Source organism: Emydura macquarii, unplaced genomic scaffold, assembly GCF_026122565.2.
Source record: "Emydura macquarii macquarii isolate MOO-44397 ecotype Brisbane River unplaced genomic scaffold, CSIRO-AGI_Emac_v2 contig_2768, whole genome shotgun sequence".
NCBI lineage: Eukaryota > Metazoa > Chordata > Testudines > Chelidae > Emydura > Emydura macquarii.
Window position 1 is genome coordinate 8,064,932 of NW_027132905.1, and position 27,731 is coordinate 8,092,662.

A 27,731-nucleotide genomic window follows, 5' to 3' on the forward strand; every position below is an offset into this window, starting at 1 on the left:
ACTTAGTCAAACATGTAGTTCCACTAACTTCAGTGTGATTACTCACCTACTTAGCATGCAGAAAGGTGGCAGAATCAGGTCTTTAACTGATACTATGCATTAAAAGAAACCCCAGGCAGTGAATAGATGTAGTAACATTGCAGCTGTCATGCAGGCTTGCTCTCCTTGTATGTCTTATCCCAGGAAATTATGTTCGATAATGCACTGTATCTTTACAGCAGCACCCCTGTCATTTCTAACACAGCTATTCACATTTTTACACAAAAAATAATCAATGGATACACATCTACTCTACAGGATGAAATGAAATATCTAGGTACATTTGGAACGGTTTACCAGTTGTTTCATATGGTGTCAATTCTTGATATAACTGGGGAATAGTTGTTCATTTTTGCTCTGTTTATTTTGATCTCTGTTTTCATTTTTCCACAAAAAAACATGTCCCAAGGAATAAAGAGTTAAAGAAAGATCTCCTTCATCCTTTGCTCTCTGCAATGCCTTGTGTATTAACAGTGTCAGCGCTAATCCCATGTTAATGTGTAAACTGCTGGAAAGTACAATCTTTGTTGCCCTGCTGCAGCTTCCAGCTTTGGGTTAATATTTAGGCCAGGGTTTCTCCAGCAGGGGCTGGTCTTCTGTGTCCAATCCTGGAGCAGCACTGGAAGAATGTTGGGCATGGGAGCAACCCTGTCCAGCCCTCCTGGGCTGAAATGACACTACAGGGATGGCCAGTTACTGAGCCTTGGAGGGTGAAATGAAGGAGACAATAGGAGAATCTTGCAGGGCAAACAAACATGAAGGTTTTATTGAGATTCGTGAGTAAGAGTGGCCCTAGCCCCATGGATCCTTGACTAGACTGATGGTGGAGACATTCTTCCTCTGGTAGAGATGGGCAGGCACGCTCAGAGACAGCAGGCAGTATGTGCTGCTGGTTCATCCCCCTTTCCTCTGCTGGGATTTGATCCAATGCTCACTGAAGCCAATACTAAAGCCCCCACTGACTTCTTGGTACAGGATCCTGGTGACTTACAACACATGGGTCTAATTTCTAAGTCTTCTCTGCGCCTTTGCTCTATGCTGCAAAGGGAAGGGGAGTGTATTGGCCTATTCTTCTCTTTCCAAAATTTTCGCAAGTAAAACCAAAGTCTGGTTGTTCAAGGCAGAGATGCCATCCAGGCAGAACAATTCAAATACACAGTTCATAGCAAATCTTCCCATGACTTTCCATTTTAATTCATTTATGTTCCATTTTACATACAATAGGCAAATAAATGACATGTAATTTAGTTTCCATTGAAAAGGAAAACATATTCCCAACCATCATCCCAATGGGCTCCTGCAATATTGCATAGTTAGATGAGAAAGATGTGCTTAAAAGTAGATAATAAGGGGGGAATGACTCTTTGGATGTAATCTGTGATGTAAGGACTTTTGCTCAGAGGGTGTGTGCATTGGATATATTTTGTTTTTCTTTTTTCTACTCTTGTTATTCTCAGCAGTAGCAAATGCTAGGCCCAAGAGCCAGCAGCACATGAGCGTCCCAGCCCAGCTAGCCACCTCCCAGTCCGGCTGGTCCTCAGGTGAGGTGAGACTTTGGCCTGGCATCTGCTGCTCCTGAGGCCTTGTGGTAGAGGGACCTTCCCAGCCCCACTTCCATTTTTCCTTGGGCCCAAGGGGAAGGATCCGATCCAGACTCAGGGTGGAGGGAAAGCCTCCTAGAGCCCACATGCTTAGCAGCATTTTTCTTGGTGTAGGGGGTAGGACATTTTGGCCCTGCACCTAGTCACTGTTCTTCTGATATTGAAGAAAGGGAGGCCTGCAACTCTGTTTCCTTCTTCTGGCTCCACGGAGGGGAATGGGAGCACCCTTCAGGCTGCTACTCCATTCCCTTCTCAGCTTGTTCTCATGGGTCATATGGAGGGGGAATTTCTAGGTATAATTGGTGTTGTTATTTCCCCCCCCCCCACTCCCCAAACTGATGAAGTAAGTTGAGGGAGGGCACCATGCATCTGAGATCCCCGCCTCTGCTCACATAATGCTCTATCCTTCTGCCCCTGTGCTTCTGGCCCCAGAGCCTTCCCTCCTTCTGCCTATGGCTACAGGACCAGGGTGTCTTCTATTTACTCCCACCTGTCACCAGAAACCTTGCATCTGCCTCCACTTGCTATGCTGCAACAGCATGCACCAGACACCTGCCCCTTAGGAAAGAAGGCATGACGATTTTTTAAAAGTGTAAGCCGGGGCAGTTATGGTGACACAAGATCTGGAGAGTAGGCTAAAGGGTCAAGGGACCCAACAGACCAGACTAAGATCTGCTATGAACAGGTTCTGCTCCACTGATTTAAACAGGATTCCAGCAACTCGCACTATGCCTAAAGCTAAGCTATGTTTTAGAGCAAACAGGGAGCTTTGTCACCTAGAAGAAGTCACTTAGGCCAAGGTTTTCAATGGAAGGTGGCTAAAGTAGGCACCTAAAACCATATTTAAACCTTTTAGGGTAAGTCCACACTGCAGTTGGGAGGGTCCTTCCCAGCATGGGTAGACAGACACTTGTTAGCTCTCGCTAAATACAGCAGTAGAACCAGGGTTAGCATGGGCAGAAGCTCAGGGATTCCAGGAGGATTTGTACTCAGGCTAGCCCAACCTGCTGCTTTGTGACCCCGGGGCATATCACTTCTCTTCTCTACACATCAATTCCCTCTCTGTAATAGCCCTTCCCTACCTCACAGGGGTGTTTTGAGAATATACACATACAATGAGGTGCTCAGATACTACCGTGATGGGGCCACATAAATACCTTAGACAGAGAGTTTTCAGAAGTTCTGGGCAACCACAACTGCCACCGATTTCAGTGATGAGGTCTCTATTTTTAATGTGTTGGTAAATCTGGAACTAATAAAGATCTTTGTGAAGCTGAGCTGGATGTCAAGAATTGGTCTCAGCTTGGTCTCCTCTTAGTGCTTTGCGTGAAAGTTCATATCCAAGAAACATGGCTGCACTCATCGGGAATCCTCGCACTGCATTGACCGTGATTCCTCTAAAAAAGACCTGTGAAGGACGGAAAAAGAGAACGGCAAAGGAATAGATCAGATATTTGATGAAGAAGAAAACGCCGAGCTAAGTCATAGTGGAAATGTGAATAACAAAACATTTTACATTGTGATCTGCTCATAGACATTCTGTGAGCTGGAGGGCAGTAAAATTTTCACTGCAAGTTATTACCTTAGCTCCCATGCTCATACAGCTGAGCACTTTCTGTCTGAGCACCAAAGTGTCAAAAAACAACAGCAAGTTGCTAGGTTGATGGGGTTGCATACATACTCTTCTGGTTTTCATAGACTGCCCTCCAAGCAGATATATCAGCAGCAGTGAGAAGCAGAATGAGCCTCTCACAAGTTTCTTTTCCTGCAGTTGGTAAAAAGTGGGCTAACTAATATGTGTTTAAATCTTTGTGACCAGAAAACAGGAAATCTAAATCTTCTTCTTAATCTCCCCTCTCTTATCTGTCTCTCTCTTCCTCTCTCGCACATGCATTGAAAACTGTATTGAACAGGCTGAGAAATGAAAGTCAAGATTACAGGGAGCAGCCTCTTGCTTTTGCAAATGAAGTGCTCCTGTTTTACGGGCTAGATCTTCAGTTGCACCAGGGTGCTGCTTGAGACACCTGGGACTTGGGGAGGGAGAAGAGGAGGTGTTACAATTTGAGCCACAAGAACACACCATCCACATAATGGAGCAGGTGGCATAGAACCAACTACACTGGCTCTATGAACATGGATCCTCTTGACCCTGAATGCAATCACTTACGACAGGGCAATTCCCAGCTTCTCCTCTATGGCAGCTTTAAGGCCCGGATCCAACAAAGCACTTTAGCACATGCTTAAAATATAAGCACATGAATAGGCCCATTGACTTCTGTGGGATCACTCGTGGGCTTAAAGTTAAGCACATGCGTAGGTGCTTTGCTGGATCAAGACCTATATCCCCCTTTCATTTGCTAAGCGTTCCATCTCAGTGCAAGCAGAATAGTTTGCAGTTCTCTCTTCTGCTTTCACAAAACAATTTCCAATCTAAGGGAAAATGTAGGACTGTTCTGTGCCTTATTGAGAAGTAGGTCACATGACTCTAGAACAAACTCAACAGCAAAAGGTGATATAGGCCAATACTTTCAAACATAATTTCCTAAAGTCAGGTGCCTAAGTCCATATTTAAGCATCTCTTATTTAGGTGATCAGGTTTGATGATTTTGGTCATCCTGTTTGGAACTGATGATGTGTTTCTGAGAACGAAAGAAGCGGCCCTTTTGAGTGCTTGAATAGTAAAGTGCTTTATGGAAAGTGGAAAAGGTGTCATTGTCCTAGTAACACACTTCACTTCTAGTGCTAACTTGTATCCGGTTTTAAAATTCTGCCATAACACTATTGCATAACACTCACTGTCCAAGAGACCGATACCAACTTGATTCTAGGAACATCCCATTTAATTATTTCCAGAATGTTTAGTAACTAACAGCTACTAATAGAATCAGATTATTAAATACATACACCGATAAAAATTATCATTAATATCTACATTTAGATTACTGAATTTCATAATAGAACTGGGGACCAAAATAAATGCCTTAAAAATTCATCAGTCTTTACAAAGGCAAAACTTACAAAGAAAAAAGGAATTTTGCCTGATTGAACTAGGAGGTCTATCATTTAAAATAACTAGCCAGAATTTTCTTTGAAATCCAGAACTTTGATAATCAAATAATTAAGCATAATTCATGCTTGGAAGTACCCAGGGATTAGAACCCAGGTTTACAGAGCCTGGGATAAGTACTACTCCTCCAATGCCACCAAGGGGGCAATGCAAAGGGACAGCCAGGGCACCACATGACATGCTGTCCAAGACACTCAGAGTGATTGTTCCCTGGAGCCCTCTGAATGGCCAAGCGCCCTGTTTAACTTCAGGGATTGCCCCAGGAAGTTGTCTGGGCAACCATACAGACTTTGGCCCACTGCCACGCCAGACTTTGCTTGATTTCCTGATTTCTGGTCTTTGATTCCAGCCTGATTCCTGCTTCTCAGATTCTAGCCTGGGCCTGCCTCTGATCCTTGTTCTCCAACCCTGGCTTGACTCTTGTCTATAGAACCTGGCTCTTGCAATTCCTCCAGTTCCTGCCCAGCAACAAATCCTGCATCTTGGCAGGGGGTGAGACCAGATCATCTTTGCGGTCTCTTCTAACCCTATAATTCTGCGACTACTGTCCCTGGTGGGCAGACCGCAGCCTAGCTGTGACCACTAGGCCAGACTGCCTATACCCAGTCCCTTATAAGGCTGTTGAAATGAATGATAGCGCATCTAAACATGCTGGAGTTTGTATTATGGGGTGGGGAGCTGCGTATTTTGTTTTTAGCGAGGCTGGAATTTTGATGACAAAGGTGTAACTCTTGTCAGCATTTTTAAAAAGTCACATATTCAAAAACAAAGATAAAAATCAACTGAGCGTTACAGAGAAAGGCCTTAGGACTTGATCTTACATTCAGAATGAAGACACAAAATACTGAGTAGGGCTAAGGGGCCACACTTCTTTTTTGTTCACTCCCAGGTTACTTGGGGAATTAACAACACTATTTATATCTCCCCTAAGATAAATATCCAAACAAGGGTTCAACATCTCTCAGCAATGGTCCATTACTTTGTTTTCTCCCAATGGGACACTGGCATAAATAGATTTTCTTTATGAAACTGTCCTTGTATTCTGCTCTATGGCGGACCTGCAGATTCCCTTTCCCACCACCAGTAGCGACAGCAGCATAATCATGGCTGGCTGCAGACTCTGTACATTGATATTTGGCCATCGGGGGTAGTCAGGGTAAGATTGTAGGGACAAAAATGCTGGCCTCCTGCAGGCCTTATTCCTGTGAATATCCAAAGGTTGCTTTATATGGTTACTTGCTGTATATTTCTCCATGTTCCACACTCCCCTGTCTCATAGCAGGGTGAATAAAAGGTGGCAACAACCCTCATTTGAGAAAAGGATCAGACTATGAGCTTCTGTGGCTGTTGGTATGATCTACAGGCGTGTTGCAAAAAAAATGCTAAATATTCTTGCAAATTTGCCAGTTATTTTTCTTTTTATTATTTGTGACTTTTCTCTCAGAACTTGGAATTTAGCACCCTCTAGGTAAGAGCCACATAATGTTTTGGTGGAGGCTTAAGATACACACTGCATTCAGCTCTCAGAGACAATGACACAATGTTCAGTCATCATCAGTTCATAATACAATAAACCCTTTGGGCTTGATTCTCTGCCACTCTGATTTAACAGCGTTTTACACCCACCTGGCCTTTGTGTGAAATGACGGTAGGTGCTAAAGGGCACTAGAGAAACAGACCCATCAAACCTTACCCAACAATAACTAAATACATAACAATTCTGGATGAAATCGTAGTCCTAGTAAAGTCAACGGTAATGCTCCCATTGTCTTTAACCTTCTATATTTTATAGAAAACAGACCTTAAGGGCCAGATTTTGCAACTCAATGATGAGTAGCACTTTAGTCTCAATTAAACCCATTTATTTCAATGGGATGTCCCATGGAGTGAAGTGGTACTCAAAAAGGTAGCAGAATCTGACCTTGTAAATCATGTAAATCTTTGTGTCTTTAGGACATCTTACTGTCATCATTATTCAGACTTATAATTAATTGCACTGGCTTTAATTTTCTATCGTCTACGTGTCGTTTGGATAATAACAGCCATTATATTTTTCACTGAAGATTAATGTCTCGTAGCAATTTTTTTCTTGCAATACCACTTACTTTTAAGCCCTCATCGTGGTAGCTCTGAGAGATACAATCGATGACTCCTTTGTATTTGTTTAAATAAACCCCATCGGCTTGAAGTCGACTTTTCACAACGTCCATCGGAGTAGCAGTCCCCCAGGAAATTGCTCCTAGAAATAAGGAAAAGAGAATTCTTTCCTCATACTGACATGGTGCTGATTATGACTGGAAATATGTAGGTAATAATATACTCTGCTAGTGCATGCCTAGTCACACCCTTCCTTATCCCCAGCCTGCTACACCCACTAATTCATCACTCACCTATCACATCCAGTTGGTGGTACTTCCAAAAAGGATGAATACACTGGAATGATAGTGTAAAACTCACATTTCTGGAGTCAACATGGCCTTTCTGGGGATAATGCATGACATTTCTGGACAAATTATTTGTGGAACTGGTTGTCAGTGTGACATAGGTAAGGAGCAAGACAGGTAAGCAAGCACAGGCAGATCAGAAAAGGCTCCTGTGTATGGCGATACTGCTTCAATGCCCATGACTAAGACTTGAGAAAGTATCACTTAGTACAAGTCTGTGAAAAAAGGCTCTTCCCCCCGAAATTCCCAGGCTCCACAATCTACAAAAATATACCCAATATCTAGTATGTTGCTAATAGGAGCAATTTAAAAATAACAAATCCCGGGGGTATATTGAGAAAGAGGGTATTGGGCTAAGAAGGTATGTGGATGAGGTACTGTTTTAATCACATGGGGATAAACTGAATCTGAATCTGATTGATTGCTTTGCAATTGGATGGGATGTTTTTCCTAGATGCAAAGGTCAGTGGGGCTTACGTCGCTTATGACTGAAGTCTTCCAGTTATTCAGGATGTTGTTCGCATATAGAAAACTTAGTCCTATATTTGCTCCCTTTTGCCTCTGGAATTTAATGTTTCCATGCTGAGAGATTTAATGGTTTGAGAAAGTCTCATGCATATTGATTCTGAATTATTAATTATAATTAAACCTGTGGTCTTTCATGCCGGTGACTGTGTGTGATTGGGTTATATGGGGGAGATGGACTGAAGGAGCATGCCAAGACCTGTGCCAGTGTTCTGACATACTAGAGAATCTGTTCAAAATCAACCAGTGCTCTGTTTGTTTGCAAGAGAAAAAGAGCCAGTGTGTTGTAATCATTACCCAGGCTAATAAGTAACTGTCTTCATTTAGGATCCAGAGATTTAGAAATTGTAAATAAACCATTAGCTAGTTTAAGGGCAAGTTTGTGTATCTAAATGTATATATACATGTCTTACTGGCCAGTGTAAACAGAGAAAGCAGGCTTCAGCCTCCAGCACTGAGACAAGATTCATGATGACTCTCTTGGTTTTGCGGCTTCTCCTGCTGCAGATGCATGTTTATCCTTACGAGGTGCATGCAGGGTAATGTACTGACTTGGAGGCTTATGGGTCATTCAAAAAGCCGAAATGCAAGAGTGAATTGCAGTCCGCTGGAGCTGATGCTAATTACAAGCTTAGGGCCTGCCGCAAAGCCCACTGAAGTCCGTGGGAGTCTTTCCAATGATTTCAATGGGCCATGGATCAGGCCCCTATTGAGAAGAAAATAAAAACCCCAAGACCCCAATCTTACAAGTAGTCTTACATGTGCTTAACTTTACTCAAATGAGCAGTCCCACTGTACACAGACTGTGGTCTGACATGGAATCCTGGCCCCATTAAAGTCAATGGCAAAATTCCAATTGACTAGAAAGGAGCCAGGATTTCATCCTTAGTTCATAAGTCACTGCATCAAAAGTAAAACATCAAAGGCCTGAATCACCAGGGTAATTTCATGGACTCCAACAACACTAGGCCTTATTTATGTCAATATAAGTGAGAGAAAATAAAACCCTTAAAACACTGATGTTTTATGATTCATATTGATTTCTGCAGAAGATTATCCAACATATATACATATATATTGTGCCTAATATACAAAGACTAAACACAATAAAGGACTCTTACCCTGCCAGTAAAATTACTGTTCTGCTTTTCACTGGTTTTGGGTATTGCTAGGATGTGATTAATACTAGTACAACTTCGGTAAAGTTTCTGAAGTTTAGACTAAGCTTCATGTTAATTTGTTTCCCAACCTGGTGAAACAGAAATGTCCATACCTGCTATGCCTCCTGCCATCCACACAGAAGAGGGACTAGGGGATATGCCTCCTTCGGGGGTAATCCATCCACAGAGAAATGTATACGGGATGAAGTATAGGCAATACCCAGGAACATCCCTCAGAAGCATTGCTCCAGCACCTCGATATATTCCTGCTAAGCCCTCCTGCCGTAGGATTGAACTAACACAGTGAATTGGGCCTCTGTACGCGGGCAACCCAGTTGCCCTGTGTTTCAAGCTTATGTTTGCTGCAAAAACAGATACAAATCATTTTAACAACTATGCATGCTTTGGATGTTCTCACATTTTAGTTTGTTTCACTTCCCTTATATAGTTGCTCCTTTATAAATTAAACCCTTGAAGTCTTTTCCGCTTTATAATTTAGGTGAAGTGTGAAAACAAAAAGGGGGGGAATTTTCAAAAGTGCCTAAGTAACTGAGGAACCTAAGACCTGTGTTAAAAAAGACTTAGGTACTCAGGGCCATATTTCAAATGTATTTAGACACTTAAAGATGCAGACAGGCATCTAGTAAGATTTTCAAAAACACCTAAGGAGGTTAAATACCTACATACCATTGATTTCAACCCCCACTTTGCACCTACTGACATCTTTAGGCACCTAAATCTTAGGCAATTTTGAAAATGGGACCTAGATGCCAAAGTGACTTAGGTGCTTTTGAAAATTTTACCCAATATCTTTTATTAAAGCGAATATGAAAACTTATTGTATTTCATGTAGTATTGCTAATTAAATACCAAAAACCTCCTTAATATCTTAATAACAAATAATGGTTATCAAAGAAGCTGACAAAAGTCAGGAAATCCTAAAATGAGGAGTGTTTTGCCCTCATTCTTGTGTGTGTTTTTCATAGAGTACTTTTCCCCACCAAAATCAGAAATCTGTTCTGTATTGGAGATCAGCAAATATAAATCTCATTGAGTCTCTGCCCAAAGAAATGGGCTCATTATTATGCTGGCCTAAGCTAACTTGTGCCTGCCTGTGGATGCCTTGCCTTGGGTGTCATTTCCACCTGATAGAAAAATATATTCAGTTTGAAGTTTATTGCTACAGCTGCATGGGCAACTCTTTTTCAAACATATTTTTAAAGTCACCATTCATTCCACTCTTATGTAATGAATAGAGATTGTCAGGGTACCAGATCTCTCTTCTCTGCAACCCTTTTGTGGATAAACACTAGAAATCAACTCTATAGACCGTGGTATAAAGTTATATGTACATCTATCTATCAATCAATCAACCACATATATGTCAAATATTGGTATTCTATTAGAATGCTTATCATTCCTCCCCTAAGCTTTTCATAATCTCTCTCTTGGGTATACACATGTATTTCACTGAGATATATAGATATACAGACACACACATATCCAAATGCAATATATATACATATCAAAGAGACAGACTGCGAAGAATTTATATTAAAGGAGGACCAGCAGCTAATGATAAGAATTTTAGTAGGACACTAATATTTGGCCTTTGAGTTCAGAGCTCACTATTTATCATAATCAAAATCATTGTCAGACTCCACAGCTTTTCAGGACCTCGAGCTACACTTTTATTTTCAGTCTCAGTAGTCAGCATTAATGATGAAAATTATGATTCCAAATATCTCTTCATTACAATAAATATATTAGGCCAAATTCTGATCTCTGATACACTGGTGTAATTGAGCAAAAGCGTAATTGAGGTAATGATGTCATTGTAATTATTCCAGATATACACGAGTGTCAGAGAGATCAGACTCTGGACCATTAAATATGAAAGATTAGCTGCATCAGTCTTCTAGTATATCTGAACTTGAACATTTGCAAAGAAAAGTTATGTCCAGGTAATTAGTCAGGAGGCAGTATGTTGCTGGTTGTGGGATTTTTTCATGAATTTCTATAGGCTCAGCAAGAAGGCAAAACTATTTCCTATTCTTCACATGTCTGTTTGGGATCTTTTTCTTGCATTTTATACTGTATGTCAGTCATGGTCTGCCTCTCAGCCCATTGCCAGTGGCCTCTGGTCTGGAGCAAAATTCAAGTGAGAATTCAACAAGTTGAAAGACAGAAAGATCACAACAGAGTGAATTAAAAGCTAATGTTTTGGGTGCTGTTCCTATAAGTACCGCAGGTTCTAGAAAATCAGTTGAAGATTTTGGAGTGTCATGTTGCTGCTAATTAATCCAGCCACACTGGGGAACTACATAGAAGAAGCCCACCTTCTGAAGAACATAATTTGTTAGTGCTGAAAGAGAACCTCAGACAACCAGGGAGCTGACTGAAGTGACACAATTAAACATCTGCGCCAAGGTGAAAACAGACAGTCACAGGAATACGAGACAGAAAAGACCTGCTGGCTCACCCAGCCCACCTCCTGCTAGTCAGCAGTATGCCATAAAGCACATTTTACAGTAGTATTTTGCCCAAGTTAGTATTAAATGTCCCAAATGCATGGTCTTTAACCATCTCCTGTTGAAGTGATTGAAGCTATAGCAGCACTTGTTCCAGAAAAAGTTATTTAAGTCTCATCCCCACTATTGTTTCCTATGGGACACAATTCCACCACCTAGCACATTTTGCTGTCACGATGCTTTGCTTGATATCAGTTCAACCTCTCTCCTTCTTAATTTCATCTCATTAAGACTAGTAATGGGCTCAAGTGCTACTCTAAGCACTGCCCTGTGTTTACATCCTTAGACATTTATAGGCATATCAGATCCCTCCTTATTTAAGCAACAATTCTCTGAACTGCTCCTTGCTTGTCAAAATCACGCTGCGATGCCCAGAATGTAATGCAATAGAGATACACCGATTTACACCAGCAGGGATCTGCTCAAGTGTCCAGTTGCCATTGTTCCAGATCCAGAGAGAGGAGGGCTCCTTTTGGCTGAAACTTGGACTTCCAGAGACTGAATTCCGCTCTACCCAAATTTAACTTCAGGAAGCTGCTTAAAGAGAGTTCTGGTCTGACAATTAAAACAATGCTTCAGTGATTCCATATCTCTAAAGGCATAAAGCCATTTCGTCCAGCCGTTTTAGCTTCATATGCGAACCTGAAGCTTGAAATCAGATTCCTAATGCAAATTCAAACTTGCCCTTTCGAACATCTAGTTCACTAAGATAAGCCATTGGCCATTTGCCTCAGACGCTTGCCTGAGCAAACATATTCTAGTACTGTACAGTTCCACCCTATCTTTGAAAGACGACAAACCTAAGCTCAAAAACAAACGTGGGCCTGAAACCCAAAATTTCCAAATAGTTGACCTTACCAGGAAAAAACATCAGGCTACCTGTCTAAGCTTCACATGCATCAACAATATACCCAGGGGAATTTGCCACTCTACTGTCATTTATAGCAAAATATAATATAATTAGCAAAATTACAAGATTGGGACCTTGATGTTAATTAATAGTTATATGTAAATATTTTAAATACCACAGATGGCCATAGTCATTGCTGGACTCATGAAAGTACATTAAAAATACTGAGTTTTCAACAGCACCTCGCTCTTTTTCTCCTTTTTGTTTTTATTAATATGATCATCATTGTTTTTGGTAGCGTGGAGGAGCCCCCGTCATGGCCCAGAACCCCGTTGTGCCATGTGCTGAACAAGTACAAAACAACATGGCACTCCCTGCCTCACAGAGCTTATTTCTGATGCTCACTAATTGAACTAGGTGGGCTTACTCTAGCTTAAACTAGATCTACACTAGTTGGGCCTGGTAACTTTGCAGGTTTGCCCACACTGCTGACAAAACACCACATCCCTAACATGCCAGTCTCCTGGACATAATAATAGGTTTCCTTTCATATCACACGTGTGTCAGATGCAAAGTACCCCACATGATATCTTGCGCTAGTTATTCCCAGGTTAAAGGCATTTTCTCTACTCTTCAGTCACAGATTCCTCTCTGGCCCATTCCTGAGGTTTGGTAAAGTGGGGGTGGTTACTGTAAAACCACCTTTTTTTTTTTTACCAAGCTTTAAAACCTGTATTTACTTGGGCTGATAAAACAAGAAAATAAAAATAGAACAAAATGATTGGTTTTTTAAAATATATTTCTCCCTTCCTCGTCTCTTCATTCCTCTCCTGCCACTCACACAACTTGGGGTTTGAGCATCTTTTAAACCATGTTAGCCCCAGTTAAACGTGTATCTTGTTAGGAACCACTTAGCTCCTTTATCTGGGAACACACAGCACAGCAAATGTTTTGCTCCTGGTTGCCTGTTCTATACACTGCTGGAACACGCTAAAAACTATGATCTAACAAAACCCACGGTTCTGCTCTCCTTCCAACACCAGCTACCCTCTAAATAGGGAATTAAGTCTTCAAAGAGACTCAGTCACTGCTTCTCTCTGTGTGTGGACAATCTGTATAATTAAGTTCCCCAGTTTCTATCACAATTTTGCCTGCTCTCTCCAGCATAATTAGAAACAATTCCAGAAAATATTCCTAGAAAATACCCCCAGATGTCCCAGTGTCCTTTATATTTAGCTTCCCAATTCTCAGCAATCCTGTATTTGCTATGGCTCACGTGCCAACTGGAACCATCCTGGAAATAGATAGAATCTGGTCCAAAATTTTTAGAAATGAGCAAAGTTCTCATGGCTTTCATGCCCGTAATCTGTTGTTTCATCTTTTGCTGATATCTTTGTAATACCACAGCAGTGACAGAACTCAGCACCTCTGTGCTCTAAGGTATTAGCTGGATTTGACAGATAGCCTCACCATTCTTACAGCATGCCTTCTAAGGTGACCAGATAGCTAGTGTGAAAAATCAGGACAGGAGGTATGGGGTAATATGCACCTACATAAGACAAAGCCCTGAATATCAGGACTGTCTTTTTAAAATCAGGACATCTGGTCACCCTAATGCCTTCCCACTCTGTGATGCATAAGGGTTTGGAATACAGCTTGCTTGAAATGGTAGCTTTATATTAAATGTGCTCAGCACCAGAACTTTGCAAAGAGACAATGGGAACTGTGTGCTCAAAATCAGACTTGGTTCTGGAGTTACATTCAGGAATGCACTGTCTGTCTTGTTTCATTGTATAAACAACAAAGGATACGGATGAAAAAGTTGTATTGCAGGGATTCTATTGCAACATGTACCATTTTATTATGTATCATGACTACTTGGTGACATAACGAAGTGAGGATACATTTTGGAAATGGTCATCATGTCCCAAAATTTTCCAGGTAAAAGGGAAAATCAGATGAGATGGTGCAATTAGCTGAACTGATAACTTAAAAGAAACTGACGTGAAGCCAGCTGATTATGCACACAAATACACTGTGTAACCATGTGTCTCACCATCACCACTACCCTAGTCCCTCCTCTGACTCCTCCGCTGTTTGTTATTAGACTGAACACTTCAGGGTAGGGACTGTATCTTACTATGTGTTTGTACAGCAGCCAACACAATAACCCCTGGCGAGGCTGGAGTAAAAACTATGCATTCCAGCCTCCAGGTGTTTTTGTTTGTTTGTTTTTGAGTGTCAGTCCCTACTTAGGACCTAAGCAATGGGTAATTTCACCTCTCCTATTTTAAATACCGGAGTGTGTGGATGATGGCTGGGACATTTTAATGCTACTTTTCCTTACTTTGTTAGAGTCAAAGGGCCTGATTCTCATTGTCTAGATTTGGGCAACATTTTTCATACAAAACTTTTTTTTTGACAAAAAATGTAGAGTCAGATCGACTGAAACTATTCATAAATTTGGGTCAATTTTGGTGAATTGTCTCAGTTTTGGGGGGAAAATAATCAGCACTGTCAAAACATTTCAACTTTTCCTTTCAGAAAGAGCTTTCATTTTGGAATTTCCCTCAATTTTATTTTTTAAAAAACCTTTAAAAACCTCAGAAATAAAAATAAAACTTTTCTCAACATGTTTGTTTAATGAAATTTGGAGACATTTCCAGGTCGATCCAAATTGAATTTTTTGGGGCGGGTTTGGACACTAAATTGAAATATTGGTAATTTGCTCTGCTTTATTATTTACACTAAATCCCTTACACCATTCAGGAAGTATGAAGAAGGGATCTATGTGAGAACCAGGCCCTATATGATATTATGGCAGAGCTTTTTGCATTACATTTCACTTGCTTTTTCAGAACAGTAATGTGAAAATAATACAATGATAGAGCCAAACACACCCATCCAATGGGAGTTGCACAGTCATTGGCACAATGATTCCTAAGAACCCAAGGCATCATTAATAGAGCTATTAATTACAATTTCTACAGTGAGAATGGAACACTAACAGTAGCAATCACACTATCTTAGTGTAGAACACTGCATTATGTGAAGTAGATAGCTGCTTTTCAAAATTAAATAATTCAGGAATCTTGGCAATACAATAGCTAGGGCCTGATCCAATGCCCACTGAAATCAATGGGAAGCCTCCACTGGACTTCAGATCAGGCGCTGAAGCAGTGTATTTCTACAGTGATTTTATTGCTCATAAAAAACATCACCAGGACATTCCCCTTTAACCTAAAAGTCTTCATTCAGTTTTATCTGCAACAGCCTGCGATGATGGAAAGGTTCTGACTGTTGAAGGAATGAAAAGCGGTCGGAATCATATTTGTGAATCATCTATAACCAGATAATGCTTAGGCCTGTTGCAGGTTGCACATGGCAGCTTTTCAGGGCCAGATGCATCATCATCACTGCCTTTGGCTTTGAGAACCAATTGCAAAAGGTTTCTTTATATAAAGAGCTAAGGGGAGGGTTTGGGACTTTGTCCCATGTTGGGGAGGGATGCCAGGCAAAAATGTACAGCGTGACTGTATTCCATTGACGGACAATGCAATTCCATTGCTTTGAGCACGGGATTGGACTAGGTGACCTCTTGAGGTCCCTACCAACCCTTATCTTCTATGATTCTATGACAAATGGGAGAATATGTTTTTTCCCAGGTAGAGAAGTCTGTTTCCAGATAAGCGCAGCATCAATATTTTATGTTCATGACCATTTGGCTCAAGGTTTTGCTTTTGAAAACTTTGTGTAATGTTATATTTTGTAGAATGCCATGACTGGCCTGGGACCGAGTTAATAGTCTATGTGCAGAGGCATCAAGTGAGTCCAAGGTTCAAAAAGTGTCCTGCCTTGGAATAAAAAAGGGTAACGCCGAAGGAGTGGGAATAGTGATAGAATTGCTAACAACTACAATCTAAAGAAGCAAAGAGGCTGGTTCATCAGTCTCTTAGGGCAGCAGGGAAATCTTAGTCTCACCACCTCCCTCACACAGGAAAAACTGTGTCACTGATATTCTTGGCAAGCTGCAGGATTCAGCAAATACGAGTTCATTTGGTTTTGATTCCACATTGGCATATTTAGGCTTCTGTCTGAGAAGTTGTCTGACATGCACAGAAAAATGGAATATCATTACATTCAGTGGTGGTTAAAAATATTCCATTGGATAAAAACCAGACCCACTTCAAAAAAAAGTATGCAAAATCAAGAAATTGCAAAAACTTTGTTGTATCGGTGTTGGTCCCAGGATATCAGAAAGTTGAGGTGGGTGAGGTAATATTTTTTGTTTCTCTTGCCAATAAAAGTCTAATCAAAGCTAATACCTCACCCTCCTTGTCTCTCAAAAATCTTGTTGGCATTTGTGAGGGCTCGTACATAACTTCTGCAGGAATCTGACACAAGAAAATAGTTCCTGACTGATTTGATTGGAAGTGTGTTGTCCTGGTTTTAAAGGCCTTGATGCTCAGTGGCACGACAATAGCACCATTTGCTGCAGATGGGGGACGCTCTGAGGCTCAGTCTTCCCATTGCAGGGTAGGTGTAACACTCTTTGGGACCAACAGACAGGAAATTCAGGCCTCTGGAATTGAACAGAGCTGTTAAACCTTAAACCATGAATCTATTTGGTCTCCAGGAAAGCTGCGTTGCTACTGTCCCAGGCAGGGGTAAGCTTTCCTGAGAGAGGACCAAACTACATTTTTTTAAAATGCAAAGTTTGTTTTCGTTAAGTTGTCCAAACTTTTAAGGCTAACGGGGTTTCTGTGGCGATGAGTCACCAGGACTTTATTTTTAACAGTCAAATGCAATGCCTCCCCATTTTATGTATTTGTCTCCTTTACAGACTAAGTGTGTCATCTTTATGAGCGCTCAGCGTTGGCCCGACTCTGCTTCTAGAGACGTCAATTTATCAGTGACTTCAATGGAAGCAGAGTTAGGCCCACGAAGAGCAACTTCAAAAATCCCACTTACAACTGCATTAAATGAGGACTGAAGAGTTGAGTGGGTGGGACGCTCTGGAGATACTTTGTATTGACCTAGCATACAGCACTTAACTAGTGACAGAACTGAATTAGAGAATTCTTTTATCATGACTTTTCTGTTTACCTGTGACCTAGATTCTAAATAATATGCTTGAAAATTTAGAGGTTTTTTAATCCACTTGATAAGCATAGTTGCTCTTTTTAACATTAATGGGAGCTATACGAATACTAAGGGATTGAGTATTCTCTTGCTTTCTGCCCCTAAAACTGCTATGGATCAAGGGAAGAAAATGCCCATAAACGAGACTCCATCTTGCAGCCTCAGTTGCATTATACAATGCATTCTTGTCTCGCGAATTTAGGGAAAACATATAATCATTATCAACAGTGCGGATCTTATTGATAACTGGTGGAAGGATGCATGAGCCAAATACTGCAGTCCATCGTCAGTACTTATTCAGGCAAAACTTCAGTCGAAACAGGAGTAAAGACTGGAGGATTGGCCCACATTGTCATCCTCCTGTTGGGTCATTTGCTCCACGAACAGAAACCTCAGACTATTACTGAAAACAAAGGTTACCCTGTTTGTTAGGTGACTGTGCCTTTAGTGCACTGTCTCCTCCCCTGGTTGATCGCCTCTCTTTCAAGGCCCTGACTGGTGCTACTGCTGCAAATTAAAAGCTTTCTGTATTCACTGCAGTTCATGAGTATAAAATTTAGTTTAGGGACCATGGACCTGATTCTCTGTTGCCTTGCACCTCGCATAGTCATTTACACTGGTGCCAAGTGGGTGTAGAACATGCCCATCAGTGTCAGGGCCTGATCCAAAGCCCATTAAACTCAGTGAGAGTCTTTTGATTAGTTTCAATGGCCTTTTGATCAGGCTCGGGGAACTGGAGAATTCTAATTGGTAGTATTTTTACATAAGTGTCAGTAACCACAACATATGCAAGACGGTGGAGAATCCAGCCCTGAATTGGATTCAATTAATCTGAATAAGCAGAGAAGACTGAAAAAAAAACCCCAACAAACATTGCCATTTTACCGTCAATAAATGGCTGGGTCTGCATCTGTAGTCTTATCTTTATCAGGTCCACAGGACTACCAATTCCTACTGAGACAACCCCTGCTACCATGCTGGCAACAGTCAAGTCCGAGAATGCCGGGGCGTGGTTAGAATCTCCATAGCGATGCTGGCTAATTAATCTTTGTGTATTGCTGAAGACACCAAATGTCACTGAGCTGTAGATAGCAATGCTGGCCAATGGGAAAGACATTCCTTTAAAGAATCCGACAACCTAACAATGAAATAAAGCAAGAGTTAAAGGAGACGTATCAATCTGATTATTTCTCCTAGTTGGTCACACTTTGCAGTAAACCCTAATTCCACAGTCCCTGCTATACATTTCAATTCAATTCCCCCAGAATTACAAATCTGCTTTTGTACAGTGTGGGAAGTTGATCACTGAATACTTCTCTTGTCACTTTTTAACCTGTGTTTTCTTTGATCCTTTCATAGAGCTAACTGGATGTGAAATGTAATGCCTCAATTAAGCTCTCAACAATTCTTTAACTAATGTCATGTCAGGCTAGCAAAATAAATAAATAAACAAAGAGCAATGATAGTTACATAAAACCCAAGATGGATGTCAGGCCAAAAATGCAAAAAACTGAATTAGCAGATGTTTCTTAGAGCGAGCAGTTATATACTGTAGCTGAAATGATACACTTAGAAAATGGAAGCAAATTTAGGACACAGAGAAATTACTTTCAGTGTTTTTCACAGATTATGCCGGATAAGGGAATATTTTTAATATAGCAAAAACTGGAGACATAGGAAAGTACTATAAATATTTAGGGCCAAATTTTCTCACCACCCATTGGAGTCAATTCATTGACACCAGCAGAGACTTGTGCATGTAAAATTCCAAGGGAGAGGTACCGCAAATTGCAAAATGGTGAACAGGAGAAACTGAACTATGCACACCAGAAAAGAGACAGCCATGAATAATGACATGTTAACTATGCCGTACGTAGAAAGCAGATGGTGATAGACCATCAGTTTAGCATTGTTAATCTTTCAGTAGGTTGGGTAGGGGCCATACATTTATTGTCATAAATTATACAGGTGGAAAACTTGCCCATTTTACCTACGCCATCTCTTGCCACACTATTTGGGCCTCACTTAAGGCAAAACTCCTATTAAAGTGGTTTAGAGAGCACACTAAGGTACAGCAGTGTAACACACAGGATAACCTTGTTTTTAATAATCATCTGGCTTTTTGTTTCATGGGAGTTTTGTCTGAGTAAGGAATGCAGGATCTGACCATCAATGTCATAAGATTTACATCTGTGTCATGCTTATGAGCCAGTTTCTGTACTGATTTATACCCACACGATTCCATTCACTTCCATGTTGTGGCAACACAGATACTTGGCCCAAAATTACCTTCACCAGGCCTGGCTGGCTGTTCTAACAATGCAGAATCTGAAACAGAGAGCAATATATCTCAGCGCTTGTCTACCAGGAGCAGTAATGCGCACCAGTTGGTGAAAATTCTAATGCACACCAATGTATTGCACTCTCACTGGCCCATATAGACCCCTCTGACGTGCACTAAAAGTTCCCTACTGTGCATTAAACGTAGTACTGTTTGAAATGTGCATGAGGGAACTTTTAGTGCATGCCCGACGGGTCTACGTGGGCCAGTGAGTGTGCAACATGTTGGTGCACATTAGAATTCATGCCCCTCTGGTGTGCATTACCTCCTTAGGCACTCCCTTGAGGAGGTGACTCTCTCCCATAGGTTAGCTGGGGCAGAGGAGAAGCACAGAAACTTGCAGTTCCCCACATAAGGGCTTTGAATGCTATTGCACTTAAAGCATGCTGTTTTGTAATCACTTTGACTATCTTCTTCCTTTTCTACTCTGGCATGATATAGACAAAGCAAAGTACTTACACTTTCATTTCTGTACACGGTAAGGATACAATTAAGTGTACTTCCATATCCTTGTCCAGCTTGTAAGCGAGTCTGCAAAATGAAATTATGAAATATCATTGAAACAATGCGTTTTCAACTCAGTGGAAGCTCATGCTATGCAAACAATGCACTTTTTGATTTGACAGTAAATTATGGCTTTGCTCATAGGGCAAATGGGATAATAAAGGAAAATAAACCTGCAGCAAACCAGTTTGCACTGGGCCAGTGCAGATCCAAACAGAACCTTTGCTTCATCCAGTATCCATGATTGTCAAGCTGGTTTGAAATATGGGAAGGCAAGGCCTCCTAACCCTGCACAGAGTCATTAGCATGTGTGTTATGCAGAATAATATCATTTGCAAATGAGACTTTTAGCTACCTAGGAATGCAGAGGATTCTCCCTTACGTGAAGTATTTAAAGCAACATTGGATAGCTTTTAACAAGCTATACTCTACATCAGCCAGAAGTTATAGGTTTTATGCAGAAATCCTTGGCGAAAATTCTATGGCCTGTGTTATGCAGACGGACAGACTAGACCTTAATGGTCCCTTCTGGCCTTAAATTCTATTCATCTATTGTAAATAGAAACTTGACTGTGATTTTGAACCCTTTGTTATCAGACTTTGGGGAGCGTAGTAGGTATTTCATTCATTTACCTGGTGTTCCCCTTTAAGTTAGTTGATATACCTGAAAGACACCTTTAGTAGTGGGAAAAATTTACCTTCTCCCCCAAAGCCCAAGTAAATGGCAGGAGAAGAAAATGAGAGCAATGGCCATGCCCCATCTGCAACATTCTCTCATTGCTGGAGGATCTGGTGCAGAGCTCAGCTGAACTTCGTGCAGGGCATGCAAAGTACCCTGCTTACCCGCTTCTTAGCTACCCATCCCTGCAGAGCAGATCGGCAGCAGTTCTGCTGTATCCAGTGCCTTCCGCGGCTCTTATAATGCTCGGTGAATTTCACGCTAGATGTCTCAACATTAAATGGAGCCAAGGCAATCATTCCAAACCTCAGAAATATTTCACTTCTAATGCAAAAAAGATGGTTTATACATTGCTCCAAGCCAAGAGGATTTGTTTCTGGAAAGAAATATGTATACGTTTTTCTAAAAGGACCTACAGCTGGAATAAACCCCAGCACATTCGCCATGAAAAACCCTGTATTGTTTCCCAGATATTTCACCTCTCACATATATAGCTTATCTGTCAAGCCGCTTACATGTTTTTAATAGAAAAAATCATTGCAATCAACTGACAAATTTTCTTAGCTTGCAGGTTTATTTCAGCAGAAATTCAGTCCCGGTTTTATATCCTAATATCAAGAGCATTGTCCCCTACTGCCCATCAGTCAGTGACTGCACAGAACGATGGCCTACATGGCCTGGTAGTGTCTGCATCTATCCCTTAAGTTTGCAATGACATTTCCCCCTTGTCACGAGCCCTCTGCACAGCCTCACCTATCTCTAGTTATTTGCATCACCACATCTTACCGTCAGCCTGAGTTCCAGTGTAACTGTCTTTAGAACGGACACAACAGTAGGTGCCTTGGTAGGAGATCGCTGAATGACTGAATCTGGACAGTTTCCCAACTGTATTTCAGAAAGAAACAGCCAGCGACATATAATGGGTCTCAATGGAGCAATGCCATTTTACCCCAGTTAAAGATCTGGCCCCGTTATTATTTACAACGTACAGAAAATTGGAATGTGTGACACTGGAACTTTCTTCAGTAGGAAAGAGGTTTCAAACAGGAAACAAAGGTTTACATGAAACATAAGGAATTTTGCTATCGGCCTCAGTAGGATTAGGATTTAACCATCACTAATGATCACTGAACTCGCTGTTGCAAAGAGTGACTTCTCTCACCCCAGTCTTCGACTGCCATTATTTGATTATATTTTCTTCATATACAGGAACCCCACAGTTGGCAAAGCCCCTTTCTTCTTTTGCAGCCTATTATCCTTTTCCCTCCAATGCAAATCCTCCTCCCTCATTACCTATTGCTTCATCTCCCCGCTCTCTCTTCCTCTGATCATCATCAGACTCTGGCACCTCACTAATGGCTGAGAAAGCAACTCAAGCTGTTGTCTCCAGATCAATAGAAAAGTTGCTTATGGAGTAAGTATACACAACCATATCCCTCTTCAACATCTCTACATTGCTCCAGTTGCTCCAGAATCAGCATGGCTGGCAGTAGCCACTTCCCCCTCCAAGAATGAATGGGACAACTGTCTTAGCAAGCAAAAGTTCCCAGGTATTTTACTCTGGCTATATCTATATCTATCAATGTTATATATTTAAGATGACTATTTAAGATGTAAGGTGAGTTGCTTTTGCTCAGTACCTTGAGAACTGATTGAAGGACATGCCACAGGCTAACCCTGGAGAGGAGTTCTCACATTGAGTGCAATGAATAAGCTACTGTAGGAATCATTAATGGGATCCTAGCCTGGGAAGAGCTGGAGACTAAATCCAAGCTTTGCAGGTTTGCCTATAATGTTGAGGGAAGTGCCGTATGCTATCGTTTTGATGTATGGGACATGATGCACGTAACTCCTTGTGTAACAAAATGAGACCATGGAGGAATGGTCCATAATTTAAAAAATGTGCAATGAAGGAGAAATATTTTCACTAGCTCTTTTAAACACCTGCAATTCTATAGGCAGGTGGCAATTGCTGTTCACATAAGCAGAGATTAGGTCTTGATTTCAAAAAGTCAGACACAGAATTGCAATTGCAATTATTTGCTTGTAGTTGCATATCTGATTAGTGCATCCAGTTACCATTATGACATGAGGCAATCAGGTATTTTCATGCACAAATGGAGAGGTCTGGGCCTGAGTGGCTATTTGCATCTCCAGGTTAAGCCTTCCACTTGCAATCATGATTACTGCTTACTGTGACTTTGAATTCTTTCTTGTACTGATTTGCGTCATCTCAGGCTTGTTTTCTTTTCTTTTACACACTAACCAGGTTCTTAAAGGTTAAACTTAATACATTTTGGACTAATAAAAGATTATCTAGTGTCACCCATGCCACTTCTCATCCCAGAGAGTAGTTTTTAACTAAACTATCCTTTGTGCGCTAACAGTGAGGGCTGAATTCTCTGTTGATGTAATTTTATTGTAGTCAATGGTTTACACCAGTGGAGAATTTGGTCTTAAATGTATTACACTATTTTCCTTTGGAACTTATTCCTCCATGTTACATTTTAATTTATGGCACAACAAGGATCTCAGGCTAGAGTAGTTTTGCTATCCTAACTATATCTTTTGGGTTTCTGTATTCCAGGTTTACAGTGTTGTATCGCCTATCCTGGAGCCTTAAAATTCCACCCTGTTGTTCCTTATAGGAACTCAGTGTCTTTCCACAGCAGTCACTCTGCAGTGCAGGAAATCTGCAGGACTGGTAGAATTTGAAACATCTAGCAGCATAATAAGATTTGCTTCTAGAAATAATGAGGGTTTAAAGTATTCAGCAAAGCATTTTGTTACACTGAGGCTGCTCTGACTGACTCTGGGAGCACAAATTTGGTATAAAGATCCCACTGTCCCACATCCACGTAGGAGCTGCACTTGAGTGCACATCAGTCAGAGTTGAGGATCAGGGCCATCATCATTGTATACTTAAAATACAGAAGTATTTTTATACATGCTAATGCTTTGTTATGGTGCATGAATGCAAGGAATCATTTGGAGGACTCTTACCTGACTGGCCAGAGTATGGAACTGACTCATGGTATATAAGAAAGAAAAATGCAAACTATTGTCTATGAATAAACCAATTTGTTATTTAAAGCATTCCTCAAAAACTGGTAGTTAGTCTGAGTTGGGTAAGTGCAATGGCATGGGAATACAACATTCAGTGTGCTTCCCGCCACAGGAGTGAGCTGTGAAAACACTGCAGCCATAGAAGTTAAACTTTATTCTGAGTTGAAACTGACTACAGTTCAAAATGACACTGGTGTCATACCCTTTAAGAAGCTGGATGAGCGTGTTCTGCTATGGTGCATATAGTGATTTATTAGAAATGAAAGCCACCTAAAAATGACAAAAGCTATGGTCACTGAAAATAAGCAGAGGGAAGGAAAAGCAGCTAGCGGTCCAACATAGGCAACACAAGTGAGAGGGAATGTCCCAGCAAATTACTAGAGAAGGTTTTCTCTTTAATAGAATCTTAGAATGGTCCTTTCTTTGGGTTGTAGTGTTGGTAACCACAACATCCTGACTTAGGACAACCATAAGGAGATAGCGCATGCAAGCTACTCCTACCAGCATGGAGAAAGATGTGAAGCCATTGTTTAGAATAAACAAAATCAACAGACCAAAAGGGACAATGGGTGATTTGAAGCTGCATGTGGAGTCCTCTCCTAATGTGAGCATAGGAGCCGCTTTCTAGTTTATTCTCTGAGGCTAGTTTCATTGGTGAAATTGTCTTTTGTCTTGGAGAAGACCCAAAATCTGGACTCATGTGCAAAAGCTGAGAACAGCAACAGTGCCTAAATACTACGCCAGGAAGGCTCTGGCTTATAAAGGGTAAAATGAAAAATCTAGAATGAAAGGGTGAATGAAGCTAAGGATCTTTTATAGATATGACCTCATAAGGCAAGGGAAAAACCTTGCCTGGACTTTAGGGGATAGGGAAGGGAAAGGAACTGCTGAACCAAGTAGTTGAGAATTGCCATGCTGGTAACTTAGTATACATGAAATAACCCTAGTATTTCTCATCTCCCATACAGAGGAAACCTTTAGTCCTTATTCCACTGGATGCTATGTTCATTGGTAAACACTGTTCAGATGCTCACTTTCTAGCTCAATGTTGGTTAGATTCTTTCCCCCTCCAATCTGGAAAAGTACAAAGCAGCCTACTTGGTATTCCCAAATGACATCCCGAACCAAATGTAACAGAGGTGTCAGCGTGACAGTTGTCTTTATAAGGACTGAAAGATGCACTATTTGTTACTTAGCAGTTCCTGAGCAAACATAACTCAAATGCTCCCAACAACATCCATTGTCCGTTTCTATCGCCCACACACAATGATGACATCAAAGCCATCTATTGCTATGTAAGCGAACAGTCTTTCCAGAAGAATTCATAGACCATACAGCCAATGCACAAATCCTGCTCTGCATACTCAGCTCTGAACATTGACTCCCTAGTGTCATTTGTTAAGGCACTGGCACTGCTTCTGCAGTCAGTGACACTTTTCAGTAGTCAGCACTATGCTTCCCGGCTGCCCGCTATAAAAAAACCCAAGTACCTCCAGTAATGCCTCAGTCTGATGGTATCTAACTTCTTAATAAACAGGGTCAGCTATCCTGGAGCAAGAGCACAAGGATATAAACTGAGATTTTCATAACCCTATTCCCATTCGTTTGAATTATAATTTGGCAACCAAATCTCTTAGCTGGCTTTGAAAATAGCAGGAAAGTATAACCAAATGTGCCATCATGTAGCCACATGTTGCTCAGGTCCCTGCACAGGTTTGCAGGGGCTTGGGAGATGGTGCAAGAAGCTTTCCCTATGTGTAAGTGAAAGTGTGGCTTAAATATTTTACCTTTACTGTGTCCAGAGGATGGCCCACAATTACACTTGCTGCTCCTAGGGATTAAAATAAGGTAATTAGACAAAACACATTTGGCTGAGTCAACTAAAAGGAAAGACTTCTGTAACATTTACCTAATGAAACTCAAATCCATGCCCTGTTGCATGTGTACTCCCCTCAGTCACTGAGAGCACACTCCACCATTCTGATCATTACCTAGTTGATGAAAATTCACTCATCAGTAGAACCATGCGAACTGAGGGTACATCTTGCGCCAATGCAGAGCAGATGCACAGGGAGAATCTACATTTCCTTTGTAACCTGCAAAATCTATGCACCAGATAAAGGCCAACCCAGAGAGGTGGTGGCAGTGAGACCACTTGACATGAAGGGCAATGTGCTTGATTTATGGACGATATTGCAGACCAGGGGCTGGAAGAGCATATGTGGAGAATCTGCCTAGCTGTCCCATGTACTGCTTGCAACTTAGAGAATGGATTTTGTATCCTCAACCTCTGCACTGTTCCTCATTCAAAACCTATTTTCTCTTAACCTGTGCATATGGGTTTGAGGCTGCGTGTGAGTTTCTCTGTCATTCAGGGGCATCAGCTGACTGGGACAAGAACGGTCTAGCCTAGCGGTCAGAGCAGACATTGTTGGCTCCTGTTAGCCAGAATTCCCTTCTCTACCCTGTTGTCTTGTCTACCTGCCAGCTGTCTTCCAACCCAAAGGTGGCTGCATTTTAGTGGTGCACTTTGGGATCTTTCTAGATAAAAGGACCTCTCTATAAGTGTAAAATATATCTGCAGGACTTCTTCCTTACTTTCTAATACAGATGGCACCTCTTTTAAAGAAGGCCAGAATAAACACTTTCGGAAATGGCCTGATCAATAATTCTAGTCTGATAGTGACCGTTGTCCTGATAATAATCTTATATCCTTATCAGGACTATCCACTCAAACAGATTTTTGCCTTTCATGAAAGGGTGTGGATTAATGGAGCCATCTGATTGGTTCATGAGAATTCCCAGCTGTTTAAATATGAGGCTGTATGCACATGGATCTGAACTCAATAGGCAAACACTAGAACGCCTTTATAAAGCCATAAACTTATGTGTTGGGTTACAATATCATTTTACATATTTCTCAGCTAGAGACATTCTGCCTTGTAGGTCATGCACTCACTTCAGGAATGTGTAATGTATAGATGACACCGTAATGTCATAACACCGCCTTCCACATCTCATTGCATTTTGGTTATCTTAGAACAAACAGATAAAACTGTGTGATGTTCTATTATTGCTTAATTGAAACTATCCTCTCTGTACAAATGTGATAAACTACACATACAAACACAAACACAAATAAAGGCACACAACTTGACATATGCATCCATCAATATCATACTTAATTTCTAAAAATGCCCATACACTCACCTATTTTTATATCATCCCATTGTTGCTGTCCCAAAATACCCACCAGCGTTACCTACCTCCTATCCAACCAGCTACAAAATCTTCTAATTGAAGACTGCCCATGTTTTAAAACTCCTGGGCAATTCCCATTCAAATCTTTTCCTGCAAGTTTGCAATTGGCATTCAATTTCTTCTGCATGTGCTGTTGAAGACTGCTTGAATGCCTCTCTTTAACTCTGTTACATAGAAAAGTGAATCCAACACCACCGTGTGTCCCAAAGTGATTGAAGTAAGAGCTTGTTTCTTTTACATGTTTCAGTACTCTTAAAACTGCATCAGCTCTGACTCTAACTTCTCACACAGCCTGTCTCAAAGTGCCTCCAAAGCTCACTGTGACATCATTCCCCCAAACCTTAAAGGCACAGTACAACGACAGTATAGAAATTTCCCCATTTTTAAAGAAAAAACATTTTTTTTTTTAGGGACAAACGGGGAAGGTTACTGGCTAAGTACAAATCAGGCATTTATTCCAGGTCAAATTATTTTGTGTTCTAATTGTTCCTTTTGAAGGAAGCATCAGTAAAAGGGATTTT

At 41.1% G+C, this 27,731-nt stretch overlaps 1 protein-coding gene across 1 annotated transcript; it reads right to left on the reverse strand.

The window, feature by feature from the left end:
• Positions 1 to 833: 833 nt before the first annotated feature.
• SLC25A48 (solute carrier family 25 member 48) lies at positions 834 to 27,463 on the reverse strand. Its single transcript, XM_067566378.1, has 7 exons — positions 27,216 to 27,463; positions 25,737 to 25,780; positions 20,160 to 20,231; positions 18,245 to 18,497; positions 8,950 to 9,198; positions 6,813 to 6,946; positions 834 to 3,048 (listed from the first exon to the last, which is right to left on the reverse strand). Exons 1-7 carry the CDS (start codon positions 27,259 to 27,261, stop codon positions 2,926 to 2,928), a joined length of 921 nt encoding a protein of 306 aa, XP_067422479.1. The 5' UTR covers positions 27,262 to 27,463; the 3' UTR covers positions 834 to 2,925.
• Between the last annotated feature and the right edge of the window lie 268 nt (positions 27,464 to 27,731).

Excerpts from the sequence above, each read along its gene's own strand:
- SLC25A48 (XM_067566378.1), bottom strand. The coding sequence starts at position 27,261 with ATGGGCAGTCTTCAATTAGAAGATTTTGTAGCTGGTTGGATAGGAG. Across the intron at positions 20,232-25,736 it reads ATCCTCTGGACACAGTAAAG|ACTCGCTTACAAGCTGGACA; the intron begins GTAAAATATTTA and ends TTCATTTTGCAG. Across the intron at positions 6,947-8,949 it reads GATGGCAGGAGGCATAGCAG|GAGCAATTTCCTGGGGGACT; the intron begins GTATGGACATTT and ends CCTTATTTCTAG.